The sequence below is a fragment of the Fukomys damarensis genome, unplaced genomic scaffold (genome assembly GCF_012274545.1).
Source record: "Fukomys damarensis isolate Sample0158 unplaced genomic scaffold, DMR_v1.0_HiC HiC_scaffold_35, whole genome shotgun sequence".
Lineage (NCBI taxonomy): Eukaryota > Metazoa > Chordata > Mammalia > Rodentia > Bathyergidae > Fukomys > Fukomys damarensis.
The window spans coordinates 35,992,043-36,019,328 of NW_022900947.1; the positions used below are offsets into that span (position 1 = coordinate 35,992,043).

Genomic DNA, 27,286 nt, shown 5'->3' on the forward strand with positions numbered 1-27,286 from the left:
ATCTTGGGTTATCTGTGATACCAGAAAAAAAAAAAAAAAGAATACAACACTGACAGTTTATTTAGCAATTATGCTTTGTTGTTTTGTTAAATTTTCATTGAAGTTTTCAATGGAATAATAATCTTTAATATGAGTTGGTATATTTAAGTATGAATTAAATATGATATATTAATTCATAGGTCTCTTCACCCACTTATGTACTCAAGAGTTCCATCAAAGTTCCCTTTCTAATTTTCTCTTATGGTGCTTTGTAGATGTTCATCTCGTAGCACATATGTTACCACAGAGCTTGGAGAATTGTAAGTGCTAGAAAAATGGGTGTTGAAGAAATTGACTAAGTAGATAGATGGGCAATGGTTATCCTAGACATGGGAAATTTCTCAGTATTAAACTCATTAAAGAAAGAATTTCATAAACTAAGAACATGTTTGATTCTAAGTGCCAATAATTGTGTTTCCACTATTGTGACCACAACAGAACAAAACAATGCTACCCAAACTTATACATGTTTAAAATTACAGAGATTATATCTGTAAGAAGGTATGAAGAAATCATACAGAAAATGTAAGCAACGGACATTAACAAAGATATGGGTGCAACTATGGAAAACTAACATAATACAAATAAAACGTATAAAAAGACAGTGAAGGAAAAAAGCAGTTATATGTTATTCTCTAGTGCACATTGAACATTTTCCAGGACGGAGCATATTTTAAGTTATAACATAATTCTCAATAAATTTGGAGAGATTGGAATCACAAATTATCTCAACACAGTGCAATAAAGCCAGTATTTAGGAAAAGAATGAAAACTGGAAAAGCTTGGGATGAAGCTCAGCGGCACAGAGCCTGCGTAGAGAGTGTGACACCTTAAGTTAGATTCCAAGTACAAAAGAAAGAAAAGAGGAATGAAAGAGGGCTGGGTATTTAGCTCAGTGGTTCCACTGCCTGCCTCACACGCACAAGGACCTGAGTTCAATCCTTGGTACCAAAAAAAAAAAAATTAAAAAAGGAAAGAGAGAGAAAGACAGAGATAGAGAAAAAGAAAACAATATGTGGAAATTAAATAACACTCTCAATCAACCAACCAGTTAAATAATAAATCACTTGGGGAAACAGGAGAATCTTTGAGACAGATGAAAATAGAAATATAGCACACCAAAATTTGTGGAATTCAGTGAGAGCAGTGCTCAATGGAAAATTTATATCAGTAAGTACCTACATTAAAAAAGAACGAGGCTCTTAAATCACCAACTTATCTTTGTAGATTCATGGAATAGATGAATAAGCTCAAATGACTGTAAATACAAAGTCAGTGGAGGGAACAAAATAATAGTTTAGAAAAGAAATAAATAAAATAGAAAAGAGATAGACAAGAGTGAGTTAAATAAAGCTAAAAATTTTGAAAATGTCAGCAAAGCCCAACAACTGTAAACTACACTAAGACAAATAGAAAAGATAAAAAATTAAAATCAAAATTAAATTGGGGATCTTGGCATCAGATACCTCACAGAATTTAAAAGGACTGTAAGAGAATAATAATACAGTTATATACCAACAAATTTGGTAATTTTGGTAGAATGGATAAATTCTGAGAAAAACACAAATTGTTAGGCCTGAATGACAAAGAAATAAAAAAATATATATTTAACAGATTCTTAATGAGAGACTTAATGAGTAATTAAAAGCTTTGTAACAAAGCTTTGTAACAAAGTCTGGGACCAAATGGCTTCAGTGATGATTGTTGATTTTTACCAAACATTTATAGAAGAATTAACACCATTCATGTTCAAGTAGTTTAAAAAATATAAATGACACCCCCAAAAGAATTTTTAAAAGCAATAGGAGTGAGCTTGAGATGAAGTCCACCTGCCTGGCAAGCACGAGGTCCTGAGTTCAATCACTGGTAGTATGACAAACAGCTTGAAGCTACACAGCCTCGTGGCTCTGCGCCTTCATCAAGTCTCATCGCTTTCCCTTTTTTCATATGAGTGTTGTCTGATGTCATGCAGCAGTTACCTAGGCTAAGTTTCTACCCTCTCTAAATTTCTCAGTTTAAATTCACAGCCAGATTTATAGCCTCTTTCCCTGGTGAGAGGTCATTAAGCCATCTCTGTTCCCCCTGGCCTAAGGCCTTGGATAATCCACCCAAGTAAAACAATGAAAAAAATTACTACGGTTAAGAAATTAATATACCCCGGGAGACAGATGTATGATTTCTCAACTTTTAACATCTTCTGGCCTTCCTGCTGTGAATAGCATGTGGGAAAGTGGGCAAACAAGAGTAGGCAGAGAAGCTGAAATTTTAATGTACATTCCTTGATATTAGAAACCTTCCTCTATTATGCTGGATTTTATCTATTCATCTTTTGTGTATTGCATTTATGTCATGGTCACGAAGAACCAGCCTGATGTCTTTCAAGATACTAATTTGAAATGACTGTCCTTGTGTTTTGCCATGAGAAAATGCCTCCTTTGACTTCCTCACAGTCCTTATTCAAGAACAAACTCAACAACAGATACTTACTGAGCACTTCACTGTCAGCACTGTTCTAAAACATCCTTGAATAAAACAAAAACAAAAACAAACACAACTCCCTTTTTGGTAAGGTATTTGCTCTCAGCTGCCAGGTAAGAAAGCACTTGGAGAATTTCTGAACCTGTCTTTTAGATGTCATGCTTTCAAAGCTCTTGAGAGCATACAATGGATTCACAATATACAGACCTTGTTTTGTGACAGCTGGTTTTGTGAAATGTGGCTTCTAGTCCATAAGTTGCTTAATATTCTTCAGAACTTTATGTAAGTCAGAAATAATTGTGAATAATTAGCAAGTTATTTTCTCTCCTTGAAGCTAGATATTTTTATTTTTGGATAAGCATATATGAATTTTTCTCTTAATGTTATATTCAGGATATATGACTGTTACTTCTATTAAAACTGAAATTAATAACAGACACTGATTAGGGTGGGTTTGTTGAAAAAGAACAAAATACACTGTTGAGTACGAAGTTCAAGGCATATGCAAGGAGTCTGGTTGTATGTCTTATATAATGGTGAAATAATTAAAACTCTTAAAGTACATATTTAGAGTTATCATTTTTCTTCTTATTCCCATTGGTTTTCCCTTATTCGATGTGACTTTTTATATCATAGCACCTAATATAGTGGCTTGGATACATTTAGGATTTTTTTCCCCACAAGTAGGTGATCCAAGGTTGGAATGGCAAAACTGTGGGCTTTGGGGACTCAATCTTTGTCCCTCGGCTTTGATATCCTTAGCTTGCAGTTCTGCTTCATAGGCCATCAGTATTCCAGCCATTACACTCCTAATCTAAGAAACAGGAAGTGGTAAGTAAAAAGTAGAAAATTGTGAGCTCTCTGTTTGTCATATAATGGATATTCTCAAAAGTCCCTCTCAGCAATCTCTATATGTCAGTAAGACTTGATTTTATGACAGACTCTAAAAAAAATGGCATCCTGAGTAAATTCAGTATTTTAATACTTTGGGATGATCACATTTAAATGGGTAGTTAGGAGTTTCTGCCACAATGAGAAAAATAGTTTTGTGTGTCAATGTCATAAAGTGACTAGGGGCACTCATTGTAGAGCAAGAGTATCTTGTTTCAAGACCTGGTTGTATTACTATTGAACTGTCTTCTGGTACATATCTTAACCCCTTCATCTTAGTCTCATCCCTCCATAAAACTGAGTTAATAATAACATCTTCCTCATAAGGTAGTTTAGAGTCTTAACATATAGTCATACACACATATGTATACACACTCATGTTTATATATGTATAGAGAATTTAGAATTCTTGCCAGTGGGTAAGTGATGTGTAAATATTTGCTATTAGTGTTACTATTTACTACCTGATACATAATTCTGTTCTTGTTATGACGCATGTATAGGATGGTCAGATCCTCTTTTAATTGGATCAGTAGTAATCACTTTACAAAATGGCTTATTTTAGAAGCTATGAACTCTATGAACCTCTGGAGAAGACAGATCTGGGCAGGAATCCAGCTTCTTTGATATCATAGTGTAGAAACTGTGGGGACCCGTAGTTAGAATCAGCCTAGAAAAGTGGGATCTTTAAGAGAAAAAGAGACAGTAATAGATGTCCTCTTTACAAATTGCAAACCATCCATGTAAGGATTTTCCAAAAAGAAAACTGGAAAAGATAAGTGAGGTGGGACCCTACCCCATAAAATCCAGACTGTTGTCCTCCACTCAGCTGTGCTTTGGCTCTGAGCCCCCCACTCCATCGGAGTGGCTGTGCACTGCTTCTAACAGCTGTAATCACTTTCCTACTGGTGTTCTCTGACTCCTCGTCCTCTTTCTGAGAGAGAGAGAGAGAGAGAGAGAGAGAGAGAGAAGCCTAGCGAAGGTGGTCTGAAGGTGAAGGACTCCTAGACCCTAGACCCACTGAATGTAACAGTATCATCAATGTTTGTCTTGTCTGAAGAGAATTTCAGTTTCGTGTGTGTGTGTGTGTGTGTGTGTGTATGTGTGTGTGTGTGTTCAGAAAGAGAGTAAGCTGTCTAGTGTTATTATAAATGGCACTAATTTTGGGGGATCAGTGTTTTCATGGCCACCTCTCACCTTAATTATTTTTGTAGAGGCTCCATCTCAAAGGACAGCAACATTAGGATGTAGAGCTTGAACAAATGAATCTTTGTGGGATTAGACACAAAACTTCAATCCCAAACAATTCTTTAGAATTTCAAGTGCCTCTTCAAGTTTGGTGTAAATATTTTACCAATATGCAGACAGGGTAGTCTTTTCAAAATATAAGTTATATCGCAACAAACTGTGCTCTAAATATTCATTTGCTTACCAACTAACATTCAAAGGCCTGTTAGATATTAGCGAGACTTTATACAATGTCTACTCCCTTCCCCTCCAAACTCAATTTCTGCTGCTATTCCCATCCTTTCTTCTTGTCTGATATCCACACTGCCTACCTTTTATCCATGAATATGCCATACATTTGGATACTAATGTTATCTGTTTCTTCAGTCTGGACATCTCTTTCCTCAAACACCCGTGCGGCTCACTCCTTTGCCTCTCAGGACATTTCCCAGTTGATCTTCTCAAAGAGGCTTCTCTTAATATTTCAGTCTGTTCCTCCTCCCTGACTCTTCTGCTTCCCTGGATCTCATCTATTTTCCCCCATCACATGTACCATTTCCACCACGCCGTAGAAAATGTGTAATAATTTTGTTCTCCACAACACAGTTTAAGCTGTAAGAGTGCAGGTGCTCGACCCGTGCCCCCTCTTTCTCTCTTCCTCTCTGTCTCTGCCCCCTCTCCCTCTCCCTCTCCCTCTCCCTCTCTCCCTCTCAGTCTGTGTGTCTTCTCTTTCTCTCTGTCTCTAGTGTGCAGATACATAGGACTTATAAGACTGGAACATAATAGGTTCACATTAACTATTTGTTAATATAATGAATTAGTGCACTCTGGAAAAGAAAAAATGATTTCAGTATCATAAGTAAAATTATTTGTAGATTATAGCATATTATAAAGCACACTCTTATCTATAAACACCAATTCTTGAAGTTAATAAGTGGTTTCATTGAAGCACCAATGTGTTGGCTAATATAAAGGACAGAGACAAGATTCTACCTTCTGAAATGGTGGAAAACAGAAGCACACAATGGTCCACACAATGGGCATATTAAACCTTACTGTGAAATACACATTTGAATGTATGAAAATTTTGCTCTGCTCAATCAAACACTTAATATCACAGACCAAATCACTGTAATATAGAAAGTTGAACTAGAACAGAGATGAAAATAGATTTTCTATTACCACATTTTATGATACAAAACAACAGTACTTAAACCTGATACAAGAGTGAAACAATAAGTGAATATAAAATTATTTTATATGATTAGAAAGAAGAAAGATAGATGATAGGTTTTATGTGTACATGTAGAGGAGATAAATAGGTAAGCCCATGGTCAAAAACAGAAAAAAATGAAAAGTCTTCTGAGTTCAGCTCTATTATATTTAAGCTAAAGAGTTGGGGTAATGTTGAGATGAGGTATGGATGATTCTATTTGGAAATGAGCAAGAAAGTAATAGTGGAAGTAGAATGCCTGGTTGGTAGTAGAGTAAAAAACTAATGAGCAGAAAGCCTGCACAAGGCAAAAATAATTTCATCAAAACTCAGACCTGATTCCTGTCCTCCAGAAGGTATGGGCTACAGAGCACTAACAGGAGGCACACCGGGTAAACCAGGATTGACTTTGGCATGAGGGAGCACACGCTAATCAGATGCAAGCTGCCAGCCCCCCAGCCACCCTTCTCCCTGCTGCTGTCAGAGTCTCAGCCCAGTTATCCCACTGCCAATTAGGAAAGTGACTGAAGCAAAATACATTAATAAGCTATGGCAGGGAAAATTAGAGAGAGGCTTGCTAGTTTTAGCCTAAGGGCAGGCTGATCAGTTATTTTCAGGAATATAAGATGTGAATGAAAAACTGACTTATAGTAAGGACATAGAGAGTATTAAAATACATTCTATTTTTTTGAAGGTTATTTTAAAAAATTTTTGAGGTGTTGACAAAGACATGAAAATATCAGTTTAATACATTTATGACCATTGTATGAACAGGTAATGCACTTCCATTTTTTGCTATGAAACCTATGTAATAACAATGACAAAAATAAGAGATCTTTATAGAGCACCTTTTATATAGCATGTACTTTGTTAGGCATGTCAAATTTATTTAATTCTGAAAAAAATTCTGATGAATGCATTTTCTCATTCTACCCTATTTCGCCAACCAATTGATTTATCCATATTTTCTTTTTGAGAGACTGACATAGAAATATCCTGTCAAAATGCTTCATGCATGGGCAATTTTTGTTTGAGAATCAGGTTCACTAAATGTAGATCAGAATGTGAGGTAAACATTTAGATTTTAATTTTCCTTGTTAACTGCTAGCTGTCAACTACTGCTTATTGTGGTATTTTGAATACCATCTCCTGTAACATAAGTTGCTGCTATTTGATTATGGAGCAACAAATGATACAATAAAGTGGATATTAAAGTCATCTTTGGGATTTTGAAGGAAGATTAGCCCATCCAATCTAGTTCTTCATAAGTATAGTTATGATAGTAAGGTAATCATATTTATTGCAAACTTCAGCTTAATTCAACGTGAAGAATTTGATTGCTGCTTTTGATTATATCCTATAAACACATTTCTTCATAATATACTTTGTTTTGAAACTCATCTATGAAGTCTTTAATTGTATAGAGTATATAAGAAAGATACAAAGTGTTTAAGAAATTTTATTGCTCTGCTTTTTGTTTTTATTTGACTCTTACAAATAAATATAGTTTTTGAACCACTTAAAAAATCATAAGGAAGAAAGTAATTACTATATTGTGATTGTATAAATAATGTGATTTTTTCCACTACTTGTACAGATTTAGGTTATCACTAAAGAGTGAAGTATTTACTTTAAATATAGCAAAATTTTAAGTGCATATGTATTATTAGTTTTTGAACACAAGAAAAAAATTAAAGCTAGTATTTATTTTTGAATGTGTTCCAGTATGCTTTAGTGTTTCACGGAAATGATTTCCAGTTCACTGACTTTTTATGATAAAAATTCTCTAACAATCAATCTGAAATCTCAGTTTTCTTACAAAGTTGATATCACAATATAATCAATCTCATAAACAAAATAACAAGTAAAGGACTATACAAGACAGCTAGCATGCGGCTTGCCATAAAGTACACCCGCCTGTTATGTAAATGTACCTCTTAATAATAATAATATAATAAGTAGGATTAAAATAATGATGAGTAAGATGCATATTCGTTATCTTTATCTTTCTTTTCTTCAGGAGTTTGTAAATACTCAGCATCTTCCATGGGTCTTATTCATTCCTACTGAGTGTGTGTTAAGCCAAAGAAACTTTTCTCATTTAATTCATTAGCATTAGTAACTTTCTTCTAGTCAAATTTATTCAATACATTTGCAATTCTCTCTGTCTCCCTCTCACCCCTATATTTATATCATGTATATACCTATATCATATATATGTCCATATAGAGAGATATATCTAAAATTTCTATGTATCACATTGAAATTCTGCTGTCTCGTACCTTCCAAATCCTGTTAATTTAGTATTTTTAAGGATTCTGCCCTCTGATCTTGCATTCATCCACCTCACTTATGTGTGAGAAATATGCTAGATCTTCAGCTTCTCATATTTAGTACCTACTGATTCCCATGTTTTTTAACAACCATTGCCATTTGTCTGTTTTACACATGCTTAGGTCCTTTGGCCTATTTAAACATCAAACTGATATTACCAGGAATTTTAAAATCCACATAATTCAAACCACATTCATTTTTGCTACTGTTAGGGTTTGGGTCTAGATTCCCCCAAAGCCTAGGTGGCTTTTTTTAAAGGTGGCTGAATCTAGACTGTGTGATGCTGGGACTAAGGGTACGTGATTACAAAACCAGTGCACTGCTTGGTTTGGCACCACCCTAATCCTGGCAATCTCAATAAGACAAAGTGGGTAGAAAGACACTGTTAAGGGTCCCTTCTTGCTTTGCTACCTTTGGCCTACCATGAACTCTTGTCGTTCTGCCATGTGCCACTCCGCCTTGGAGACAGCTGATTACAGACTGAAGCCTCTAAAAACTGTGAGGTAAATAAACCTTTTCCCCTTTAACTTTGGGTAGCAGGTATTTTGTGTCAGCAAGGAGAGAAAAGTAACTGTTGCATTACTTTTGTCATCTCTTCCTTTTGTTTTCATTATTGGTAGCATTATTCACTTTATGAGTCTAAAATCCCCCCTAAACTTCATCTTATATTATTCTTTTTTGTTGGAGTTGCTCTATGTGAATAAAGAAATCCACTGGTCCTCTCTTCCAAGTGTCATTTCATTCTGTCCCCATTTCCTTTGTTGTCTGTCATCTCTAGGAAGAGCATAATTACACCTTATCTGGACTATTTCAGTAGCCCCCTAACTTTGCTCTCTGCCTTTGGTCATTTCTATCTTCTAACTCAGCTTCCACAAATAAGCTGCATCTTTCAAGTTCAAATGAAAACTTATGGAGTTCAAATAAGATCTTGTTTAAAGTAATAAGAATAGTTTTAATTAGGCCAGATAACTAACTCCTGGAAATCTACTATACAGCATAGTGCCCATACTTAACAATAGTATATGGTATACTTAAATTTTTCTAGGAGGATAGAATGTACATTAAGTATCCTTACTCACCAAGGACACATTCAATTAATAAAGGAAATGAGAGGAAACTCTGGGAAGTAATGGGTGTGTGTATGGCAGTATGGTGGTGTTGATTTCATCAATGAATATCAATCCCGAAATTAATTGAGTTGTATTTATTATATGCCTATAACTTTCTACATGTCTATCATACCTTCACAAATTGGTTACTTAAAAAAAAGACTAGCTAACAATTAGGTAGCAGTTATTAAATGACAAACATTATTGTGAGAGTTTTACTGATATAACAGCTTCAAAATACTCTAATGGCTGTGTATTCTAAAACATAAAGGTAGATTCCAGTAACATCACCTGCAAAGTCCTTCTCATATTTGCCTCCAACTATTTCTATGTGTGTCTCTACTGATCCTCAAACAGCACTGCATGGTCTTTCATCCAGCCACGTCACTGCACAATCTGTTTTTGACTAGAATTCTTGTCCACTCATCTGTCTGGGAAACTCCTATTCATCCTTCTAAACATAGTTCAAAAAATAACTCTGTTACTCTCTCAATTTGAGTTCTCCTAAAGATGACACATACTGTCATTTTCTATGACTTACATATACCTTTTCTATAATACTTTTTCTTTTATCATTCTTTTTATTCTGATGTTATGCATAATACTGACTTGGATATAGGGTCTATATGATATCTACATCTGCATCTCTAGGTCCTGGAACAGTACCTGAGAAACTAAGTTCATAGTAAGATTTTCTAAATGAATCAGTGGACCAAACACACAAAAACAACCTACCTGTTACTAAATGTTCAGTGTCTAATTCACATACCACCCCCCAAAGTCACTAAATTCCTTTGCATGGTTTTAATCAAGAAAATAAATCTTATTATTAAAAATAGTAATGAAATAACCTTTCCTTTTTACTTAAATTACAAAGATTACAATGATTATATTCCTTGATGTCAAACAAAACACAAATACACCCTAAAACAATGGTATTCCATACTCTAACTTGGAAAACTTCCCTTCTTTGGTTTAATCAACAGACGCATCAGTGGAAGAGAATGAGTTCTCCTTCCCAGCCTTCTTCTCCCTCAAAATTAAATTACTAGTATCATCCTTTTATACTACAAGCAAGAGAAATAAGCATAGCAATCTAGAAATATGTGTACAGTTAGACTTTCCATTAAGGAAATTCCCCTTGAAGTAGGATGGAGACAAATGTTAACAAGCGGTATGATTTAACAGGGGGGAAAAAAAGTGGATTTAATTTCGAGGCTATTTAAGTACAGTTTGTATTTTTTATTAAGGGTGTGGCAGTGACTCTGTGTTTTATCTCTCTGAACCTCAGTTTCCTTATCATTAAAGTAAAACCAATATTCCCAGCCTCACACATGACAAAGTAATGATGTGAGAAGCAAGAGAGAGAACGCCTTTGAAACATGATGCGCTGTACCGTGGCATGTGCAGCTAATTCACTCACCAAATACTGTTCTTGCAGGTACAGACTCTCTGTTAAGCCAGAATGACACTTGGGAGAGAATGACAGTCATGATGCAAGGCAGATAAGTCTGAATCACAAAATACCCAATTTTTCTTTTCAAGTGGAAATGAGCTGTCATTACAGTATATTCACCTGGAAGAAAAATTTAAAGAGCGTAAGGAACTATAATAGCCAGTAGTTGGAATACTTTGGAAATGGAAAGGATTAGAGAAAGGTTAGTCTTTGATAAAAGAAAGAAAAGATCACATACATATCATCAAAACACCTCGTCAGCACAGCAACAGCATTTAGAAGAGAAGGTTCATAATGTTAAGAAACTAGCTCTGTGTGCCCCATGATGAGGTATTTGTTTTTCTTTTTCAGTCAAGGCTCTTACGCAACAGGATTCACAGTTCATAACCCCTTTCTGCCAGTACATTATCTTACGTGTTTGGGTCCCTCATCCGCACAGATACTGACTTCAAGTTTCTAAGACTGATGCGCTGGATCCTCCTCTGCTCTTTAAAATGTTGATCTTCGGCCTCATCTCTAGCATAGAATTTCTGGCCCAGATTTTCCACTTTTAACCCTGTCACCAATTCTGAGTTTCTCTCTGCCGTATGTCTACTCTAATTTGTTTCAATCCATTCTATCTGATCCTTCTATCTACCTTTCTTTTTTTTTTTCTCCCAGGGTTTTAATTGTAGCCAGATGTAAGATAATTAGTCCAACAGCTGCTTCTTTCTTAGACGGCAGTGGCCCTTAGAGAGAGAATAAGCTTTTCCACACAGGCCAGTACTAATTATCCATAAATCAAGAGTTGGGTAATCATGAGTTGTCCGGAAGAGAGGGAAAAGAATTAGAAAACTAGGCAAAATGTTGGCACTTGTTTGAAGGTAAATGTTAAAATCGACTGCTCTGAGAAGACATACTTTTAAATATGCAGTATCATTTAGGCTAGTGTTACTCAAACCTTAATGCACATATGAATCCTCTTGAATCTTGATAAAACACATATTCTGATTTAGTGAGGGGAATAGAGCAACATTCTGAACATCAGGAAACCTCCCATGAAGTCTATGCCACTATTTTGCAGACCTTAAAACAAAACATTTTAAGTAATATGATATCATTCAAGGATTTCATAGCTTTTCTTTAGACTCATCTTACTAACCTGTACTGGATTTAATTGTCTCCTTCCCGATTGACTGGCCCAGTAGGTCATACTGATTTAGCCTGGAGCCATCAGGAGCAACTTGTACTGAATCAGATGCATTGTAAGTCCAAATATAAGTGACTTCTGAGGTTGTATATGCATCTGTCAAAATCAGAAAAGAAACACTGAAGCTCCTCAGTAAGAACTGCCAATAGAATGAAACTTCAAAGTTCATTTATCTCATACAATTAGTTTACTATAAACTTAATAAAGATTACATTTTTAGGACAGAAATATATGTCCTTAAAAATTACAAATTTAATGTAAGTAATATGAAGCAGATCACGAGGGATTATCATGAACCTGAGAGTATTCATTGAAACAATTTGGAGAAGTGAAGAGCAAACTTCTCCTTAGCACCTACCAAACATTCTGTGCTGTAAGACAGTTACATCTCCACTATTACCAAGGTAGCAGATGAAAATATTGTGATGTTGTGAATGTCCTATGTCTAGCCAAACAGTTTATTTAGAAATAGCAACCATTCGTGAAATGAAAATCATAATCTAAATTTATATTGCTTTCTGACCATAAAACTAACAGATTTAAGTTACATGACTTAGTAATCAGGATAGTACATTTTGTTAGAAGATTAAGAAAGAATTTCAGGTCATGTTTAAAATTAATGAAGGCTCATGAATGTCACAGGACTGCACGCTCACAGAGTCACAGAAAGAGACAAAGCACAGATGAGACGTAACTTTGCCATTTATTGGGCCAAGGATGTGGAACTAAGCGGAAGTGAGAATGCTCCAAAGCTGCCGGACAGGTGACATATGTGGCCTTAGCCTTCTCTACTCAGGTATGCCCGTCTTTATGCGCTTTGTCTGTCTCTCCATATTGCAAAAGAACAATTTCTGCTACTCTGATGACATGTCTCAGAATATCTATGTACGTCTTTGCCCCTACAAATGCTTAGAAATATTAACTACTCCCGATGTATGAACAAAACTCAGTATGACAATCATATTCTCTATGGTGGGAAGAAAAAGACCAGTCATTCCTGGCAATATCTCCACCTCTAGCTCTCTAGAATAAAGGAAATCTCATTTCTTTGTCATCAATAAATTTTATCACTTAATATCACTATGCTGGAGTGATCTTTGTACTGAACTTGATTCAAGATCTGTGATTGTAATAAACTTTAACTGAAGCACTGGTAACAATACATGTAGTATTTATGAGTTTGTTTCTTTTATCCCATGTAATCTTTTTTTTTTTTTTTTTTTTTTTTTTTTTTTTTTTTTTTTTGGTACTGGGAATGGAACTCAGGCAAAGCAGCGGAACCACTGAGAGTTAGATCCCCGGCCCTATGTAATCTTTAAATGACATATTTCAATGTTCTTTGTTTTTTTAGTGTAGCTACTAAATGTTAATATCAGTGAAATATCATCTTACTTATATATGTATTCATCTACATCCATAAGCAAATCATATTATGTGAAACAACGTGTGAAATAGGGCCCTTTAAAAATATGTGTATATAAATGTATATACAAATTTATATATTTATTTATTTATATATAATTTATTTATATATACCATATGTGTGTGTGTATACGCTTTAATAGCAGATAACTATACAATTGTATATGTATGAATTACAGTTATTCAAATGTCTAAACTCCTACTAAATAAATTCAATCTGGTACTCACTAATGATTCTTCTGAAATAATGAAATGATAACAGTATTGTGGTTCACTAAAACTCATTTGAAGAGCATCAAGTGACCTGTTTTGTTTTACCCATGAATACATATGCTGGCCTTCTCGTCAACAAAATTTCAAATGCTAAAAATTCAACAAAGCAAAAGATACATTACATGTGTGACTTCGTGTCAGAAAACCTTCACAGTACTGCATAGCTGTGAATCTTAGTAAAATGCTAATTTCTGAAAGTAACTGTAATTATATCATGTTTGAGTTTTCATATTAACGTGAAGCATAAATAAGAGAAAGGAAAGCCTATAAAATAACATTCTTTAGAAATTAGTGAGCTATTGTTCGGAAGGGACTGATTCATGTCTGTCATTAGTTTGTTTGTTCCTGCTAGATTTGTTCCTGTTAGATTAATGAGCAAACTCAATATTTTAACGTAAAGTACAGATACAGAAGATGGAAATATGGAGACAAGCCCAGGAATATATTGCAAAATAGTGACCCTTCAAAAGTCTTTTTACAAAGCAGTCACTGCATTGAATCACTTAGGAATGTACTGCATTTCATTTGTGTAGATTTTTGATCTGATAAAAGAATACATAACAAACCATGTGCCTGGTCCAAGGCAAATGCCTTTCCTTCCTATATCACTAACGCATCTTGGCTAAATTCTTTTTGTGATATTAAAGCTTTTCAAGCTTCTTTTTGATGACACTTGTGCAATGCAAATGAGTTTTTCTCTGCTGCATCTGCTGAGGGCTTCTCAGCATCATGTTTGTATTGTATGCCATGATTGACTAACTTAAATATGTTGAAAGAAATGCCAAAATTGAAGTGATGGTTTCCATGACAATAGGGAAAGGCTTTGTGGTTAAACAAAGAGGATATTCTCAAAGAAAATTGATAACTGACACCTCTTGTAAGAACGCATAAGGCAAACAAGATTGAACTCGCTGTACAAAACTATGGTAATCAAAATAATGAGAGGGTTCGGTATTCACATTCGTCATCATTCTTTTCTTTTCACTTGGTGCAATCTATGGAAAGCCACACTCATCAGTAATACGTATTTTTCATCAGGTGAGAGCATTGCATTTCTATTCAGCAGAGAAAAACTCCAAAACTGCCCAGAATTGACAAGGATCGGGAGCACAGGAGGAGCACAATTTCTAAAAGATCAGGCGAGTGGACAAACTCACATAAGAGTGAAGCTGCTTAGCTGTGTTCAGGAATTTGATCCTTAACCTGCCGAGGGAAATGGTTTGACCTTCCCCCTTTCCTGTTACTGCAGAATGTGCATGCTTCTGCTTGGCATACAAGATATAACACAGTGACCTAAAGAATGGCCAAAGGTGCAGAGCTTTTGTGAAATGTTCTACGCACACAGAAGATGCCTGCATGCAGCAGTGCAATGATATCATATCCTTTAAATTTAAGGGAAAACAATCCCCCTCCAGTAGAGGCACAGTGCAAAAAAGACAAGTGCACAAACTCAGTTTCTGTGACTGCTTTTTTCCAGCAGGCTAGGGACAGACGATAGAATCTATCTTGTATAATTTGTTCTTAGTTGATAAAAAAGTAATTTATTTTACATGTTCTAAATTCTTTGAAAAAGATGGTAAATTATAGTCTTGATCTTATGGGAAGTCCCAGTCTACATTTTTCACATGTACTAAAAACTGTGAGCTCTTTCCACCAGTAAAGGAAGTGACCATTTAAATACCATAATCAAAATATTTAAGAGTAATATAGTGCTAGCGAATCAGTTCCTTGAGTAACACATCTTTTACTTCTATAACTTGTTGGGTAAGTACACTATTCGGCATTCCATCATATGTGAAACAACTACACACTGGAGCAATCCTGCTGCCTGTCCCTTGACATTGACCCAAAACATGTATTTCATCCTTGTACTTACAGCTGCCAAATTTCAGAGGACATGAATGAGCATCCATTGGAAAATCCTCCAAGTGCATTGGACATTCAGCTTGAACTGTAAGCCTAAAAGTCAAAATGCCACTCTTTGTTTAAGTAAATTGACAATTTAATTGTTCCTACTGTCAACAAAACTAATGACAAGGTGCTACTTTTGTTACAGTATCATATTGGGTAGTTGACATTTAACTATATTTTTGTTCGTATATTTTAGGAACTTTTATAGAAGACATTGGGTTATACCAAATCTGAACATAATTAACTAATTAAAGGTAAATTTTGCTTAGCCATTTTATACTGTTATTTGTTAGAAGTAATCATATATGCATTTTGAGGGGCAATTTCTCATCAATCTCAGTATTAATATTTACATCTTCAAAGAAAAAAATAGACTGTATTATGAAGATATTACCATGTTTGTTTCTTGTCATTTTGTTGACAACCATATAGTAAAGTTGATAAAATTTCAGTATTAACTCAAAAGAACTGCCTTAAAAAATATGTCAGCTATGAATGAATATCCCATGCTATATACAAATACAGAAATAGATGTAAGTATATACATATATAGAAGTGTGATACTAAAAGTATCTTACTGACAATAAATTGTTGGCTAAATTATGGACACAAGTTCTAAATATTAAATACACATCTCCTGTGTCTAAATAAAATAAGAATGATGATAATAGCAATCACAGAAAAAACTTTCAATTTTTTTCTCTTTCATTTTTCCATTTCACACAAAAGCAATGTGAATAAAGCAGATACTAAAACGGAACACAGAAAAATCTGTCCTTACTGAGCACAGCAAGTGAAGCCAAAGATCAAACATTGCTTCTATACTTCTGAGAGAGAATGTAATTTGCATCTCTAAAACAACCAATAATGTTGAACATTTTTTTCATATATTTATTCACCATTTGTACTTATTAATATGAGAAGTGGCTATTCATTTCAGACGCGCCAACTTTTGAATTGGGTCTTCAAATTTGGGGGATCTGATTTTTTCAACCATTTTATGTTCTAGATATTAGTCCTTTGTTGGAGGGACTACTGGCTAAAATTTTTTCCCAGTATGTAGGTTGTCTCTCCACTCTACTGGTGAGTTCTCATGTGGTGCATAAGCTTTTTAATAGGATAAAATCACAGTCTTTAACTATTTATATTATTTCCCATGCAGTTTGGGTTTTGGTCATGAAGTCTTTGCCTAACCCTATGTACTCAAGACTTCTACCTATTTTATCTTCCAGCAAATTTATCGTTTCTGTGTTAATAGTTTTAAACCATTTTGATTTTAGTTTAGGGTGTGGTAAGAAACATGGGTCTAGTTTTAGTCTTCAGAATATAGAAAGCCAGTTTATCGAGCACCACTTATTAAAGAGGGAGGGTATTTGGCCTCTTTGTCAAGATAAGATGGCAGAGTGTGTTTGGGGCTGTTTCCACATCTTCTAGTCTGTACCATTGATCCTTAGGTCTGTTTTTTTGTTTTGTTTTGCTTTTTTATTTATTTATTTATTTTGCCAGTACCATGCTGTTTTTATCATACTAGCTCTTAGAATAATTTCAAGTCAGAGACTGGGATACCCCTTACCTTGCCTTTGTTGCCAAGAATTGCCTTTGTTATTCTAGGTCCCTTCTGGTTCCAAATGAATTTTAGGATTGTTTTCTCTAATTTTGTGGGATATACTGCTGAAATTTTGATTGGTATTGCATTAAATCTGATTAAAAGTATTATACCACAGTGATATATGCACACACATGTTTATCAGCATAATTTATACTACCTAAGTGTTGGAAACAACCCAAAAGCCAATCAACCAGTAAAAAAAGAAAAAAAGATATGGTTTTTCCATACAATGGAGTATTAGCCATAAAGAAGGATAAACTTTAGAAATTTATAGCTAAATGGATTACTTTGATGCTATACACTTACGTGAAATAAAATGGACATGTGTATAAATATTACACTCTCTCTAGTATAAAAAATTGAAAGTGTAAATAAGAATCAAAATGTATAATAAACTGTGAAATAGAAAAAATGTTCAAAGGGAAGAGGAAACTAGGAAGGGTGAAGTATTGAGGCAGGAAAAAAATTTAAAAATGTGAAATGAAGGAAAAAGTGGAGATGGGGTTTTTGTAAATAAGTAGGAGAAGAGAAGGGAGGGAGGAGAAATCGGCAGAAAAAGAGGAACTGAGATACATCGTATACAGGTACAAACTCCCGGTGATGAATGTGATCATTATGTCTATCTAAATTGCACCAATAAAATTAAAATTTAAAAACAGCCTTGAAATAGAGATCTCTACACAATGACTACTAAAATTCTATGTTCTATATTTTGATTAAATCCCAAATTTCTAACTATTGCCTTAATCTATAGGAATACATTATCAAAATATAAAGTCATCAAGGATACTGTATCTGAGCATATTACAGGATTCAGAGAGAGAGGCAGAAAGAACAGGCCACACTTCTGTCATTTCCATTTAGACAACAGCCACTTATTAATGAGCCTTCAAGAGCTTCTTTTTTTTAAGACCATAATTAGTATAGAATTGTGTTGCTGCCATTCATACTGCAGCCCAGCACTCCAATTTAATATGAAATAATAAAAGCATCAAATGCAAGCAATGTAGCTTCTGTTTGTACGTAATGCTAATGACAGTTGTCTTGTTTTAAATTCTTTATTAAATATTAACTTTCTATTCTACGACATTGATGAGCTTTGTGATTGTTCTCTCTTTTTTAATGCAAGGAACTCATTTGAAAATATTAATTTTTTATAATAGCTAAAATGGAATAGTTGTTAGGATAATAATGGTTTACTCCTCTTACTAATTCCATTCAATTTAAATAATATGAAATCAATGTACAAGAGATGTTTCAATAATTAAATGAAAATTTAATATGGTTCAATCTAATGCATATGTTTATAGTATCCAATTCACTTGTAAGCCCTAATAAAAACTTAATTTTCTCTGTAAAGTAATTAGGGGATCAAAATGTTAAGGCTTTGCTTAAAAAGCACTGGTTATCTGACGGAATATTAAAGATGAAATGACATGCTGATGTAAATCATATTCAAGTCACGATACCAAAATAATACTAAATTATAATGTATAAACACAAAAGCCAATAATTCATAATTAAGGCAAATCTCAAGCTTTAAAAGCACTGAAATAAAAATCAAGTTCATAACTACTCTTTTATTTCTATTTTTATGTAGCTCGGGATTTACATGTCATATTATGAGCTCTTTAATAATATGATAGGACAATGTACAACTTGTGATAACTTTTAACAACTAGGCTGGATGCTATTCTAATATACTGATTTTTCAGTATCATACACAATATGTCAAACATGAAAACATACCGCATGGTGTATAGTAGAGTTCCATCATCCTGGATTCGAAGTAGTTTATTTGGCATGGTCATATTATGAGCTACGGACTTTTTTCCATTGTGAAAGAAGGTGTCTGGAGTCCAAATTTTGCTAGCCATTAAATTATTAAGTCGTAGGATATTCATAGGACCTTTAAATTTTAAACGTTCATCTTTCCATTTTTGTCGAAAGAAAACATCTATTGTATATTCCTGAAATACAAAATGGCATTGCTTTAAAAATAAATGGTTTTACACACTAAGACTCTATACGATTTTATCAAAAATAAGACTGTAGAGGGCCGGGGATTTAGCTCAGCGGTTCGGTGGCCTGCCGTGCAAGCGCAAGGACCCGAGTTCAATCCCCGGTACCAAAAAAAAAGTACTGTAGAGATATATTGTGAGAATTAAATTTTACATCAGAATTATTCTTTCAGTTTATTAATAAATGACTCCATTGAAATAAAGTATGCATACTTCCACAATTAGCACTTATTCTTATGAAAAGAAAAAATAAATTACTATGCCTGGCCTCTCTTAGGCCTAAGACAAGCAGCTTTACTGCATCCTACAGTTTAAGATTGCTTAGAAAATGGACATACTTAGCCAGGGACTAGGTGGGCTGTTTTAGTTTATCTCAACGGGGGAAAAATCAGCAGGTTAATCTTTCCAGTATAGCATAAATAAATAAATATATAGTTAGAAAGGAAGAAGAAAATAACTTTTGAGCATATTGTCGGATCTGTATGAGTCATCATTTTCTGTTGCCAAAGAAACTGTAGAATATCATATTTCTTTTTTAATCCTGTAAATAATGAGATCTATTGTTAGCCAGACTGTGTTATGAAATGATTTCCATAACATACATATACGAAATTAGTTATAATAGAAGTAATTAGATTACTCAAAAATGAATAAACTTCTCCGTATTTGCTTTATTGTACAACATCCACAGAAACCAGGCAGTGACCAATTCTTTTAGTATCACTCTCCAGTCCTAGTTTAGCTGAACCCTTCTCTCTATTTCTCACACTCCCTGCTACCTTTTCTTCTGCATTTCCTTCCTCTCTTGCTTTCTTAAGAGGCTACATGTGTTTTTTGTCAAAACTCACACAACACTGAAAATCTACTGAATGATTGTGTGAAATCATTTGCTTTATACATAATTAAAATGCCTGAGTTATACAGTTGAGATTGGAAATTCTGAAACTGTAGCTCAAAACCAGTCTTTATGTTTCAAAACAAATGCCTGGGCAGTTGGTAATTTTACTAAACCCAAATTATGTTACAAGAAAAGATAAGTTAAAAGGGATCTTTAATAATGAATATATCACAGATTAATTATTCAATAATGATTCAACAAAATTTGAATGAGTGATGGTAAAAACAAGTACAAACTCTATTACCCTATTAATGGGAGATAAGGAGTTGTTCTGGGCTGTGCTTCTAACTTCCAATTCCCTAATTCCCAAACACTCTCATTCTTTATGGCCTAGCTATTTATTTTGTTAATGTTTAATTTCATCTAAATGGAATTGAAAAATGAATTTATGAAACAAGTCTTTTTTTTTCTTTTTAAAAAACTAATGTTACTGGTACATTCAATGTATACAATATAATGGTATTCGTTGTTGGAAACTTGTACCATTACATAATCAAACACTGTTCTTATATTTTTCCCCCATTCCCCTGCCCTCCCTTCAACCCCCTCTCTCCCTCCCTATCTACAAAGACTTTGTTTCCATTATTTTTCACTTTCTCATTTTAATTCCACTCCCTTCTTTTCTTGCCCGTATCCTCCCTGTTTTCCTTCCCCTTTGTCCCTTTGCTTCCTATTTCACATTATCTAAGTGATAGAAACAGGACACACGTGTAACTACAAATAGTTTCTCTGGTGTGAGAAACTGAAAGTGTAAATAAGGACTAAAAGGAATAATAGATTATGAAAAAATTCTTTCCCACAGTATTTCCTCAAATCCCAACCTAATGTGAATATATTTGGATTCATTTTTCCAGGCCAACTGAAGGTATTCAAAAATTTTTCACAAACTTCAAATTTAAAGTTTTGCTTTTTGAAAATCAGTAAATGTTTTATCTATTTAAGAAGCTATTGATATGACAGTCATTTCTTACAGGATTAATTCAAATTTACAAACAAATTTTCAGGTCATCACTTCTTTAAAATAGTTTTCAAGAATACTGTTTGTTTTCATGATTCTCAGGGTCTTGTGTGTGTCCTGCCAGTCTATCCAGGAAGATCTGTATCTTTCCCTCCCTCAAAGGCAGACTCATGTTATGCCATAGGCAATTTTAAGAATCCACATTTCTTCTGATTCCTCAAATAAAACAATTTCTCCACCTGCCTGGGCTGAGAATTCTACTCATAACCACAAATCACTTCCTTCAGTATTTGTGAAGGCAAAACAAAAAGCAAAAACCAGCTCTCTGTATCTTTATAAAGTTTTTATTACTGCAAGATCATTTCTATTACAATTAAATGTTTGCTTTTTTGCCTCACAGCTAGCTTGCACATCTTTAAGAAAGGGACTGTGGATTTTATTAGTGGTAATTTCATTTCAAAACATATAAAAGAGTATAAAGACTAATACAAACAGCTTGCAAATATCATGTAGGAGAAATATTATTACAGAGATTATCAGAGCCCTATATCCCCTGTTTATCTCTCCTCAATTTCATTCCCCAGCTCCCTGGGGAAAGAATTACCTTAAATTTGGTGTTTATCAGTTCTACACATGAACTTACAAAGTTACTACATTAAAAAAATTTACTTAGTGCCATGCTTTAAATATTTATATAGATGGTATCACGCTGTCCATTTACTGACAATTGCATTTTTCATTTACTTTGTTGAGATTTATTCTTGGCAATATATCTAGCACTTCGATTCATTTTCATTTTTATATTGCATCCTAGTGTAGGACTACTTCAAAATGTAGTCATCTATTTTTCTTGTTTCTTAATGTCTTCCATCTTTCTAGTTTGTCGATATCACAAACTAAACTACAATGAACATTTCTGTGCAACATTTCTAGCACAAAGGTATAAGAAATATTTTTGATCAGAGGTAAGAAAACTTTATCTTAACTACTAGTTAATAAATATATTACTAGTTAACAAATATTTTAGCATATATCATCCTTATGATTAGTGTCACGACTGCTCAACTCTGCCAGTATAGTGTAAAAGCAACCATAAACAGTAAGTACATTAGTGAATGAGCAAAAGCATGTGCCACTAAATATTAGTATACAAAAAAAAAAGCAGTTGAGAGGATTTGGCTACTAGTAGAATAACTGGACTTTGTTGTATATGCGCTTGAAAACAACAAGGTATTTTCACACTAAAATCATCAGGTATGCAAATTCTTCTTCTCAGCAGTGTGCACACTTCCTTGTCTAGAACTTCTTATTGCATGGACAGAATATTTCACCGCAACCATTATGATCAGAGTAGAATTATTATACTACTATCATGTGAATTGCTACATCTACTTTTTAAATATAATACATTTTTATTTATTACAACATTGCTTTATGAAATATCTGCACATTTCACATACTTTCCTTTTAGGTTTTCTATGTCTTCTTATTGAGTTATGAAAATACTTTATATATTATATGTACTATTACTTCTCAAAGAATATACAGCTAACAATTAACATGAATATATTCAAAATATCATAAGTATATTCCTATTATAGAGATGTAAAAGTACTATTTTTCATATTTACACTTTTCATCCACTTTATTTGTTATGCATGATATAATAGACCAATTTTCTTTCCAAGTGGAAAATTACTTGTATTACTACTATTTATCAATCGATCCATCTTTCTGTACACATAAGCCATGACTATTTCTATTACATATGTAGTGATCACAGAAGTACAGTTCAAATTCTTATTTATATTTTTCATGGGTTTGTCTATCTACCAATCAATTTTAAATTCTTGATTGCAATAGTATAATTTTGCATTCACTACATTTTCCTTATCATCTAGTAGAAAATACCTTGCAATAGCAAGTATAGATTTTTGTTTCCTTTACATTGGTCTTTATGTGAATTCTGCTGCTATGTTTTCTTATGCATTGGGTTCTTTTATAGTTTTTACCATTGATAGCTAAATTTTCTATCATTTTCTCTTTTTTTCAGCTTTAATTGAGTTTATTGGTACATTTTAGGGATACATTACAGTTACACTAATTGTTGGAATTTTGTACCTCTACATGAGAGGTCTTGGTTCTCATTTTCCCCCCTTGTCCCTGCCCTCCCTTCACCCGCTCCTCACCTCCCCATCTACAAACACTTTATTTCCATCTTTTCATTATCTCACATTTTTTCTTTTCCCTTATTACACTTCCCCTACACATCCCACCTTCTCTACACCTTTAGCCCCTTTCTTCCCATTTCACAATGTCAGTAATCTTATTAGGATCTTATGTATTATTACAGTTTATTCACACTATTCGGTATGTACACATGTGTGACTTATTTATTTCACTTAGGAGTATATCTTCAGTATATATCCATATTCCTATGAATGAATCTATTTTTTCTTCTTTATGGCTGAGTAATATTCCATTTTATAGAAAACCACTTCTTCTTTATCTAAGGTCCAACTGATGGGCGAGTGGGCTGTTTCCAAGTTTTAGCTATTACAAACTGCACCGCTATAGACATGGGTGTGCATATATCACTGTGATGATTCTTTTAGTTCCTTTGGAAAGATACCCAGCAGAGGGATGGCTGGGTCAAGTGGAACCTCCAGTCCAAGATCTTGGAGGTATCTCCATATTGATTTCCACAGTGGTTGCACCAGTCTGCACTCCCACCAACAGTGGAGAAGGGTTCCTTTCTCCCCACAACCCCGCCAACATTTATTGTGTGATTTCTTGATAGCAGACATTCTTTCTGCGGTGAGGTGGAATCTCAATGTTGTTTTCATCTGCATCTCTCAAATGACCAGTGATGTGGAACATTTTTTTCATATATTTACTTGCTGCTTTTATTTCTTTGCCTCAGAAATGTCCATTAATTAGAGATGCCCATTTTTGAATCAGGTCCTTATATTTCATGGGCCTGATTGTTTTGAGTTCTTTATATGTTCTAGATAACAGTCCTTTGTCTGAGGAGCAGCTGGTAAAAATTTTTCCCACATTGTAGGTTGTCTCTTAGTTCTGTTGATGATTTCATTGCAGCACAGAAGCTTTTTAGTAAGATGAGATCCCAGTTATTGATTCTTTCTGCTAGTTCCCGTGCTAATGAAGGATGTGTTCATAAAGTCTTTTCCTATGCCAATGTCTTCGAGAGTTCTGCCTAACTTACCTTCCAGCAAGTTTAGGGTTTCTGTTTTAATATTTAGAACTTTAATCCACTTGGATTTTAATTTAGTGCATGGTGAAAGATAACGGTCCAGTTTTAATCTGTGGCAGGTTGAAATCCAGTTTTTCCAACACCATTTATTAAAGAGGCTATCTTTCCTCCAGTGGGAATGGTCAGCTCCTTCGACAAAGGCAAGGTAGCTGAGCACATCTGGAATTGTTTTTGTGTCTTCCAATCTGTTCCACTGATCCTCAGGCCTGTTTCTTTGCTAGTACCATGCTGTTTTATCATAGTGGCTTTGTAGTATAGTTTCAAATTGGGAATTATTATACCCGTTGCCATGTGTCTGTTGCCTAGGTCTCTTATGGTTCCAAATGAGTTTTTGGATTCTTTTTTCTAGTTCAGTGAAATATAGTGTTGGAATTTTAATTGGCATTGCATTGAATCTGTATAGCAGTTTTGGTAGTATGGCCATTTTCACTATATTGATTCTTCCTACCTGGGACCAGAGGATAACTTTCCATTTTTTTTATATCCTCTTTGATTTCTTTTTTCAGAGTGCTATAGTTTTCAATGTAGAGATCTTTTGCTTCTTTTGTTAAATTGATTCCTAGATACTTCATTTTTTGGGATGCTATTGTAAAAGGAATTTTTCCCTTATTTCTCTCTCAATAAGTCTCTTATTTGTGTAGAAGAAGGCTATTGATTTTTGGGTGTTTACCCGGTATCCAGATACTCTACTGCATCTGACAATTAAGTCTAGAAGTCTTTTGGTGAAGTTTTTTGGGTCTTCAATGTAGAGTATCATATCATCAGCCAATAATGAGTTTAACTTCTTCCTTTCCTATTTTTATTACTTTAATTTCTTTCTCTTGTCTAATTTCTGTGGCTAATGTTTCCAGAGCTATATCGAAGAGGAGTGGTGATAGTGGGAATCCTTGTCTTGTTCCTGATTTTAACATGAAAGTTTTCAGTTTTGGGCCATTAAATATGACGTTGGCTGTTGGTTTTTCATAGATAGCCTTTATTAAGTTGAGATATAGACCATCTATTCCAATTTTCTGCAGCATTTTTATCATGAATAGGTGTTGAATTTTGTCAAATGCTTTTTCTGCATCTATTGAGAGGACCATGTGGTTTTTGTCCTTGACTTTGTTAATATAGTGTATTGCATTTATTGACTTACGTATGTTGTACCACCCTTGCATCTCTGGAATAAATCCGACTTGGTCAGGATATATGATCTTCTTGACAATCCTCTGTATTCTGTTTGCTAGTATCTTATTGAGGATTTTTGCATCTATATTCATTAAGGGTATTGGCCTGTAGTTCTCTTTTTAGTTGCGTCTTTGCCTGGTTTGTGAATGAAAGTGATACTTGCTTCCAGGAGTGAATTTGGAAGTATAGCTTCCCTTTCCATTTCATTGAAAAGTTTGAAGAGTAAAGGCAGTAGTTCTTCTCTAAATGTCTTGTAAAATTCAGCAGTGAATCAATCAGGGCCTGTACTTTATTTTGTTGGTAAATTTTTAATTGCATTTTCAATTTCACGGACTATAATTGAGGTGTTTAAAATGTTTTTATCTTCTTTGTTCAACTATGATAATTCATAATTATCTAAAAATCTGTCCATTTCTTCTGTGTTTTCCATTTTATTGGAGTACAGGTTCTCAAAGTAGGTATTAATGATCTTCTGGTTTTCATTTGGATCTGTTGTTTATTTGAGCTTGCTCTGTTTTCCAAGTGTGGGCGTTCAATGTTATGAATTTTCCCCGTAGAACTGCTTTCATTGTGTCCCATAGATTCCTGTATGTTGCATTGGCATTTTCATTTATTTGTGAAAGCTGTCTAGTTTCTTCCTTAATTTCCTCTATAATCCATTGATTGTTCAGGAGAGTGTTGTTCAGTTTCGATGTGCTTTTGAAATTCCTACAGTGTCTTGTGGTGTTGATCTCCAGCTTGATTGCACTATTATCTGATAATATACAGGGGATAACTTCAATTCTTTTGCATTTATTCAGACCTGTTCTGAGAGCCAATATGTGGTCTATGTTGGAGAAAGATCCATGTGCAGCCAAGAAGAATGTATATTCTGATTTCGTGGGGTGGAATACTCTGTAGACATCTATTAAGTCCATGTGTTCCAGAGTTTGGTTCAATTCTATTATTTCATTGTTCATTTCTGCCTAGATGATCTGTCAATTTTGATAGTTAGGTATTTAAATCCCCCATTAATATTGTATTTCTGCTTATTTGGTTTGTCATGTTACTTAATATTTGTTTGATATAGTTTGGGGCATTTATATTTGGTGCATATATGTTTATGATTGTCATCTCCTCCTCTTGAACTGTTCCATTTACAAGGATGTAGTGGCCTTCTTTGTCTTTCTTAATGAGTTTTGGTTTGAAATTTACTTTGTCTGTGAATAAGATTGCTACCCCTGCTTTTTTCTGGGCTCCTGATGTGTGGAGAATTGTTTTCCATTCTTTCACTTTCAGTCTATGGGCTTCTTTCTGCACTAGGTGTGTTTCTTGTATACAACATATTGTTGGATTTTGCTTCTTGATCCATTCTGCCAATCTATTTCTCTTGATTGGTGAATTGAGGCCATTAACATTGATGTTTATAACTGATATGTTCTGACTCATTATTGTCATGTTATTGGCCTTTTGTTGACTCTTTTTACTTTTTTTCCCCCTCTCCTTTTAGGTTCTTGCCTTGTCTATTCGATTTGGTCTGTTGGGCTTCATGGTATTGTGACCTTCATTGTCCTTTTCTAGGATATTGTTTAGAATTCCTTATAGTGCTAGTTTGGTGTTCATGAAGTTTCTCAGGTGTACTTTGTTGTGGAATTATCTTATTTCCCTTTCTATTTTGAAAGAGAGTTTTGCAGGATACATCAGTCTAGGTTGGAGGATGTTTTCTTTTAGGACTTGAAATACCTCACTCCAGGCTCTCATTGACCTGAGGGTTTGTGTTGAAAAGTCTGCTGTGATTCTCTTGTGATCTCCTTTGCATGTGACTTGTTTCTTTTGTC

At 34.3% G+C, this 27,286-nt stretch overlaps 1 protein-coding gene across 3 annotated transcripts in view; it reads right to left on the bottom strand.

Moving 5' to 3' along the window:
- The window catches only part of Gabra2 (gamma-aminobutyric acid type A receptor subunit alpha2), a 137,729-nt gene that overhangs the window by 24,687 nt on the left and 85,756 nt on the right, over positions 1-27,286 (bottom strand). For all 3 annotated transcript variants that reach the window (XM_010631634.2, XM_010631637.2, XM_033758909.1), the window contains exons 5-8: positions 18,901-19,121; positions 15,508-15,590; positions 11,889-12,032; positions 10,715-10,867 (exon numbers count right to left, since the gene is read on the bottom strand). In XM_010631634.2, coding sequence (XP_010629936.1) covers positions 10,715-10,867; positions 11,889-12,032; positions 15,508-15,590; positions 18,901-19,121 — 601 coding nt within the window. The remainder of the gene's footprint in view (positions 1-10,714; positions 10,868-11,888; positions 12,033-15,507; positions 15,591-18,900; positions 19,122-27,286) is intronic.